General features: G+C 37.7%; 1 protein-coding gene across 1 annotated transcript; it reads left to right on the forward strand.

Moving 5' to 3' along the window:
- The first annotated feature begins 2,585 nt into the window (after positions 1-2,585).
- Positions 2,586-3,327, forward strand: LOC139074048 (keratin-associated protein 3-3-like). Its single transcript, XM_070562008.1, has one exon. It carries the CDS (start codon positions 2,667-2,669, stop codon positions 2,961-2,963), a length of 297 nt encoding a protein of 98 aa, XP_070418109.1. The 5' UTR covers positions 2,586-2,666; the 3' UTR covers positions 2,964-3,327.
- Positions 3,328-8,869: the final 5,542 nt, after the last annotated feature.

The following is an 8,869-nucleotide window of genomic DNA, read 5'->3' on the forward strand; positions in this document are numbered from 1 at the left end:
TGTACTGTCTCGATGCTTAATTCTATAATTACCCAACAACTCTTGACACACGCAAGCGTCATGAACCTGTAAATATGTCCAGCAGAATTACACTTTCTGATGACATCAACACAAATCTCATAGCCAAAAAGAGGCCTCACAACTTAGAGAAAATAAAATATATTAATGTAATATAATGGATAATAAAATATATTAAGCTCTAAGCTTGGAATCATTTTAAGTTACGAGGTCAGCCCCTACTTTTAATTTTAATTTTTTCCCTGCTTCTTTAAGTAACTCACATACGTTCTTAAAGAGGCTGAGAAGCTGGCAGTTGGAGATCAGCACACTCATAGAAGGGACCCCAAAGACTGAGGGGAGCCATATTTTTTCATTGTCTCATTTAGGTGAAGCTTTGAATGTAAAACTGTTTTGACACCCCTAAAGCACTTCACAAAGGAAATTAATCACTCTGCTAATGTAAAGGGTTATTATTATTATAAGGGACTATTCTGAAAATAAATACATACTTTTTTTCCATTCTAATCTGTAATTTAATCCAATTCAATAAACATTTATCAAGTACTTAGTATGCTCCACGTGTTGTCCTGGGTGCTTGACAGAGACAAAGACTAAGACACGATTCTCGCTTTCAAGGAGTTGGCATTGGAGTGAGGAAGACAAATACAAATGATAAACTATGATATATAGCGCAATGAAATGAGGTCCAAGTGAAAAGATACACAGCACACTCTGTGAGAGCAGAGGAAAGAATGAAAACATCTAGAGGAGCGACCTAAAGTTTCCTTATGAAGGACAGAGTTAAGCTGATGCTTGAGGGATGAGTAGGGTTTGAGAAGTAGAGAATTGAGGAGGACAAAAGAGCATGATCATGGTCACCGTGACATGGACAACGTGATCACGGTCACCAATGTGTAAGGTACCGAGGAGATGCCGAACTTCATTTTTACTTGATGCACATTAGGATAAATATCAATATTTAAACAAAAACCATACCAACTGCACTAACAAGTTCTTCTTCTTGTACACTGCGTGAGGCTTACTCATCGATGACATTTACGATTTTCCACTGATTTGTTTGAGCAGTGCGTTCTTCTCCTTTAAAAGGCCAAATTGGTTTTGTAGCAATGTCTCCTCAGAAACAGCCCACCAAAGAATGTGTACTTTGTGTTTATTCAACAACCATGTGTCCTCCAACAGATTATGCAATTTAGATTCTACTATCTGAATAGTTTTATGCTGATCGTGACAAAGTATGCTAATGTTGGAACCATAGAATATTACCACTCTCCAATTATTTGGCCCAACTTTCTCATCTGCCAACCTCCAGTAAGGCAACAAGGTCAACTGAGGTGAAGAATGTTGTATCAGGCATTCCTCAAAGGAGTTTACAACCTGATTGAAGATCCAAGATATGAAAACAAACAAAGATGCAAAGTGGAGGGTAAGTCAGCAAAAAAAAGTGATATCTATGAATGCCGTAGTTCTAAATCACGTTGGATCCATGTCTAGAACCAACTGTTATTTTGTGAATCTTATGATTTCTCCTTTGAGTTCCTGTTTTACCTTATTTTAAAGTAAGTATATCATGGGGCTGGCCCCGTGGCCGAGTGGTTAAGTTCGCGCGCTCCACTGCAGGCGGCCCAGTGTTTCGTTGGTTCGAATCCTGGGCGCGGACATGACACTGCTCGTCGAACCACGCTGAGGCAGCGTCCCACATGCCACAACTAGAAGAACCCACAACAAAGAATATACAACTATGTACCGGGGGGCTTTGGGGAGAAAAAGGAAAAAATAAAATCTTTAAAAATAAATAAATAAAAAAATAAAGTAAGTATATCATTTGTGTGAAAATGAAAGAAAACTGAGGTGATTTTCTTTTAATGGTGCATTTAACAAAAGACACCAACTGGGTGGAGAGTTCCTTCCAGTGAATTTACACTTTGACTCGCCACAAGATTGGCGTAACTGTGAGAAACAAAGTTTCTCAACAAACAAACTCATAGAGTAATAAAACCTTTGGAAACTCACAATACATTTATTTAAAATAATGACAAGAGTTTTCATCTTATTTTAGTCTGGCCACCTTGCTTGCACAATAGAGCCTGAATTATATCATCAATAAATAAGGCAAATATGCCTGAGATGCACGTAGTCACATACAACATTCATCTATAAGTAGTCATGTCCTTGTTGACTTTATTGAGTAGAAAATGATCCAATTAATCATTTGAGTTGCATGTTCAGAAATTAGTAATTAAAAATCACGTTATGCATATTATTTTAAATTAAGAGGAAAAAAACAAGGATAAGAATTTAGCTTCTGAAACTATAGCTGAATCGTCCCTTGGACTGATTATCCATACTTTGTGAAAGGTTCATTCCAGGACCTTGTAAAGATAAAGTCATCTTATGACATGTCAATGAGTCAAAAACATGGTTACTTTAATAAGGGCAGGAACTCTAATGAACAAGTAAATACCAAACTGGTTAGAGAATCTTAGTGAAAAAGGGTGCCATAAACAAAAATGAAAGGAAGCCTTCTGGTTGGACCAACATCCAATGGGGAGAGTATATAAGAGCTCCAAAGCAAGAGGAGACATTTGCATCTCAGAAACCTCATCTTTCCTTCCAAGAAACCAAAAGCAAACCAGATTCCCACTGCCATGGTTTGCTGTGCTCCCCACTGCTGCAGTGTCCCCACCGGCCCCGCCACCACCATCTGCTCCTCTGACAGATGCTGCCGGTGTGGAGTCTGCCTGCCCAGCACCTGCCCACACACCGTTTGGTTACTGGAACCAACCTGCTGTGACAACTGTCCCCCACCTTGCCACATTCCTCAGCCCTGTGTGCCCACCTGCTTCCTGCTCAACTCCTCCCAGCCCACCCCAGGCCTGGAGACCCTCAACCTCACAACCTTCACCCAGCCCAGCTGTGAGCCCTGCATCCCAAGATGCTGCTGACCGATGGCTGCTTTGTTCACTGCCTGACCATGAAGAACCCAGAAGCTGTCTATTCAGGATTCACTTGCCTCAGCTGTTCATCTGATATTGAGGCAGCCCAGAGGTTCCAGATATGGAAAACCTAGCTTTCATTCTAATGGAAAGAAAATCAAGAAATTTTTTATGGTTATTTGGCTGAATAACCATTTGGTTCATTTGGGCAAGTGAATGTCATCTATTATCAAACTACTATTGTAATCTATAAGACCTTAGACTATATTTTCTTGGTCATATTTCTTCTTGGATCCCATTTCTTGTATTGGGCATTTTCATAGAGAAAAAACTTTCTTGATGAGTTTTCCAATAAACTTTGTTTCTCTGGCAAGATGTGTTCTTTGTTTATGTTAGAGGTTTTGGTATATTTTTTTCATTTAAAAAAAGTTAAAGATAAGACGACTTTTTTTAATTTTTCAAAAAAGAATCTACTAGGGTCCGGTCCCATGGCTGAGTGGTTAAGCTTCCACATACTCCACTTTGTTCGCAGGTTCAGATCCCGGGCACGGACTGCTCCACTCACCAGTCATGTTGTGGAGGGGTCCAACATACAAAAAATAGAGAAGGATTGGCATGGATATTGGCTCAGGGCCAATCTTCCTCAAGCAAAAAAAGAGGAGGATTTGCAGTGGATGTTAGTTAGAGGCAGGTCTTCCTCAGCAAAAAAAAAGAATCTATTAGAGGAATGAGTGGAACTAGCTTACTAACATGGTTTGCTAACTTTAAGTTGGTTATCTTTTATGCTCGCCTTCTCTTCTCCTCTTCCTCAGACAAATACAATTTTGGGGTAAGCCAACATTTATTTACCTACACTTTGCTAGGTAAATCCATGTGTTAACTCTTGTAATCCTTAAAACAGCCCTAATCAATAAGAAAAATGAAGCTTTAACAGTTATTCAACATTCTCAAAGTCATAAAGTTAGTTGCTAAGAAAACCAGAATTCAGCTCCTTGTACGTCTGACTTTAAAGCTCACTTCTTTCTACCACATCACAGAGCCTCCAATGCTAATAGAGCCAGAAGCTTAATGAACACAGTTATGACATTAACTTAAAATGTGCAAGAGAAATGAAAAATGTAAAACTCTTTAACAAAATTATCACATCCAATTGTAAAAGAGAAGGATATATTGGTTCATAGATTAAAAGTGGCAAGTATTCAATTCTAAGGTCAGGATCGTTTAGTGTGTCTACCAATTTTGGCTTCATCTTCCCTTAGAGAGATGTTACAGTGGTCAACTGCAGCAGCAGGACAGTGGGGATATATCTCTCCTGGCCACCAGGTCGGCACGGAAGTTCTACCCCAGCAATCACTAGAATGCCAATACTTTTCAGGTGATAGGCTGGGAACTAGAGCTAAAACTCCGATTAAACATGATTTAATCTATTACTTCATTTCACCAACCTACTTAATTTTACCTTGAGTGGATTATCCTTTTCCCAACCTTAGAAAGATGATGCATATGTATTATATATGTAATGTGTACATCTATCCAATACATATATACAAATACAGTACATTTATGTGTATAATATAAATATAAAGACACAATGCCTTTAAATGACCTGTTTTTAAATGTCCTCAGTGTGTCTGTCAGTCTCTCCACCGAGGGGTTTCTCAGGGGGTCCCACAGGCTTATTAGTAGCTCAACGTTGAATGAACAGAACTTGGAAGCCATGGGGTAGATGGGACACGACCTAGGATAGTGTCAACAGGGGATGTAGTCCATTTATTATTCACTTGGCCAATATTTCTTGAGTGCTTCCTCTGTGCCAGGCTCCATATCCATGCGAGGAGTATAAATACTAAAAAAAAAAAGTTATTACCTGAAGTGCCCTCAAGTTTCTCTCAAATCTGGTGAAGGAGACAGACGAGTAATTATAATCACAATACATGTGTTCTCTCTATATTGTATGAATATAATTATAATGCCATGTGATTTCTGCTGAGACTGAGATGTGAGCAGCATGCCAGGGAAGCACACAGAAAGAGTAACTAAAACCTGGACTTGCTGACTCAGTGTCAGGGTGAGGGATGGTTCGGGAAAGCCTCCGAGCTACCCAGGCTAAGCAGTAAAAGATGATGAGGGGGCCAGCCCCGTGGCACAGTGGTTAAGTTCGGCGCACTCCCCTCCAGCAGCCCGGGTTCATGGGTCAGATCCTGGGCATGGACTTACTCCACCCACCAGCCATGCTGTGGAGGTATCCCACATCTAAAGTGGAGGAAAATTGGCACAGATCTTAGCTTGGGACTAATCTTCTTCAAGCAGAAAGAGAGGAAGATTGGCAAAAGATGTTAGCTCAGGGTCAATCTTCCTCAGCAAAAAAATAAAAAATAAAATAAAAGATCATGAGGCAGAAGAGGTGTGGAGTGGTTGTTCCAGACAGAAGAGCAGCTTACTAACTCAGGGATGCACTGAAGATGGGAGAGGATGAGGAGTGGAGGAGAGAAATGCAAAGACACTGAGGTGGAGCTCCCCAGGCAAAGGGGTTTAGACTGAAACCCGAAGCACTGAGAGATTTGACACAGGAGACTAACAACCATATTTTACTTCTAACTATTTCTTTTTATTATCAATCTTTAATTTGTCTTCATTGTCATAGCTACCCCCGCTAACCATAGAAAAATATAATTAAAACTGGCAAGTTCTTGGACGTGTGTGTGTGTGTGTGTGTGTAGATTTTCATCACTTGGAAAATTTACCATCTAACCAAGAATTATCATGTTTTTCCTGCATTTGCTTAAAGGAAAAAGGTACCCTTTGTTTCTAAAAAAAAAAAATATGTTTAGTATCTCCGACACATATTTTAAACTCCCATTTTAAATGACATAAAAGGTAACTCAATCCCAATAGGTCATAAATTTTGTTTTTAACAAGTCAGTCACCAGGCCATCTAAGGCAAATTATCTCACCTCACTACCCTAATTTATAAACAAAAGAGTGTTATTCCCAAGTCTCTTAGACCATTGCAGAGAATAAGTTTTAATAAAGTACTGCAAGCTTTTTCAATAAAAGAGATGAGTTTATTATCATAAACTTGTTATTTTACAACTGGTTCTAATCTGTAAACTTAAGTCTTATTTATAATTATGGAAACATTCTATATGGAACAGTAACAATTCCTTTATCCTTATAAGATTGACTCAAAGTAACATTGCATTCTAAACAAGAAATTGTATCTTTCTTTCCATAAAATTCTAATTTGTGAGAGTCTGCAAGCCCCTTTGTAATGTTTTTCTTAAAATGTCGAAATAATCTCCTTCTGCTTATTGTTTTTTTGCTCTTAGAACTCAGTCTTTTTCCTTCTTATCATAACATATAATAATAGTAATTTATACTAATATAGTATGTGTGTGATAAACCTTCCACCAGCCTCTAAGTTCCAGGAGGGAAAGGATGGTGTCTATTTTGTTCACTGCTGTATATCCAACATTTATCCCAGTGCCTGACACGTAGTAACTGCTCAATAAATGTAATAAATGTCTACTGAATTATTTTAAAAATACTGACAATATTAATCAGTCCTAAGTAAAAGTAAAAATTTGGCAGGTATTCACTCAAAGATAAATCTGTTTGGAGTCGAGGAACGCCAGCAGAGATCACAAATCCTTTCTTCCAAGGAGAGCCATAGAGAACTTTTTTAAAATGTGAAAATTATTAATTTCTGTGCTAGCCGTTTCCTCAGAATGTATGTGTAAAGTTTTAGATAAATGTTTGCTCTTTCCTATAAGGTCGCTCTTTTACTTATTTCCAGCCATTTTTTTCTTCTGTGGACTATATTTCTTTCCCCTTTCCCTTACTTTGAGTTTGATCTGCAACTTACATGGATAATGATAATAATTTATCATTGTGTAGCACTTTGTGGCTATCTATGGACTTTCACCCATTTTATCTCACGGGAGCTTCACAATCATCTTCTGAGTGGAAGAACGTAGATATTATTACCCTTGTTTTGCAGAGGAGAAAGATAAGGCTCCAAAGAGTGAATTATTTGCCATAACAAGGCAGGTAATTCACAAGCAGGACTGGAACCAGTAAAGAGCTCTTCTGACTCCGAATGTGGGCCTGTCGATTCTGCACCCCCTCCTAAAAACCACACAGACATGCCCACCATCACGCTCTGATACACAGGCCTACTTAAAGGAGGCGATGGGAAGAAAATGAGAAGAACTGGGGCTTGAAGGATGAGTGAGTCAAAGTTGAGTAGAAATTGTTTGGGGCGCAGGACGATCCTGGGGAGGAGTGCACTCTGCGCTCCCTCTCACGCACTGAATGAGGCCTGAAGCCTGCATGGCGTACGAGAACTGGGGTCCGGATCCTTCCTGTCAGGTCACATTTGATTCGGGGAGAAAATGCAGTACACTGAAAGCAGACCGAAAAAGCAGCGAATGAATCAAACGTGGACAGATTACTCTAGCTTTGGCCCATAACTTCACTTTCCACTGGTAGCAATTTCATTTGAATTTTAGTATTGTGGTCTTAAAGTATTCTTTTACTTAGTGTGTAGACATAAGCTAAAAATTCAATTTTCCCGCACTGAGCCATGAAGGAAACAAAGCAAGTCAGTCCTATAAACGGCCAATGCACGTATGAAAGAATGTTTTGACCTAACTAGTTATAAAAAATACAAATACAACAATAATGAAATTTCATTTTTCATCCAGCAAATTGGCAAACACTTTTAAAATAAAATATCCATCAAAAGTATAAGGAAATAGGAATTCTCAAACACAGCTAGTGGGAATACATAATTCGAAAAAAAAAAGGTAAACAGAACCGTGCTAGAGGGCTATACGGCAACGAATCTCAAGGGCATTAAAATGCTGTTAATCAAAACTTTCTCCAATAATTCTACCCAATAATTATTTCTGTTTCTGAAATAATCAGAAGTGTGCATAAAGAATTATATACACAGTTGTTCTCCATTGCCACAATTATCATAAAGTTGAAAAAAACCTAAATGATTAATAATGTGAAATTTTTACGTAACTTAGAAGTATAACTATATGATGAATGCTAAGAAACATTAAAACTAACATTATCAAACATACTTAAGATTACAAGATATTGAAAATATATACGTTCAAACAAAAAAGCAAGTTATAGAACAGTAGGTACAATATGATTCCAGTAATGTAATAAAATGATAAACAAATGTACAGAAAAATGACTAAAGGGATATATGTAAATATTAATAGAGAACTTCTCTTGATGATTATGGATGAGTTGTTTTCTTCACACTTTCCTTTATTATCCAAATTTCTTTAATGAATATGTAATGTTTTATAGTAAGAAATAGAATAATAAGTGTTTTTTTAAAATTCTGCCTATATTTCTCAATAGCATATTTCTCCATGTTAATGTAAGTTTGATCCTCATAAATCCAAAGCTAAACTAATATATTATGTATCAATTATATCTCGATGAAAAAGAAATTAATTTTTTAAAGTCCCAAAGCTAAAAGAGTTACTAAAATTAAGCTCAACTCTTTAAAACAAGAATGCTTCATCAGACCAATTGATAAACAGATAAAAGTAAAGAGAATAAAAATCGACCAGTACTAGAGAAAAGATGTACATACTATGGGTGTATTGTCATGCATTATTCCCCAGCAGGATTGGTGTTGGAATTATAATAGCAGAAGCCTTTGGTGATAAGTCATAAAGCTTGTGTTCCATGACAAATAGCAAGAGTAATCAGTTCCGATTTAGCAAGGAACTCAAATAAATGTTAATTAGGAGAATAGAGACTCTTTGTAAGCATCTCAATGTCAAACCAATCAAAGGATAATGGGTACACTAATGTAAACAAGAACCAGGAAAGAAGCCTTCTGGTTGGGCCGACACCCACTGGGGAGAGTATATAAGATCCCC

Source organism: Equus przewalskii, chromosome 10 (genome assembly GCF_037783145.1).
Source record: "Equus przewalskii isolate Varuska chromosome 10, EquPr2, whole genome shotgun sequence".
Taxonomy (NCBI): Eukaryota; Metazoa; Chordata; class Mammalia; order Perissodactyla; family Equidae; genus Equus; species Equus przewalskii.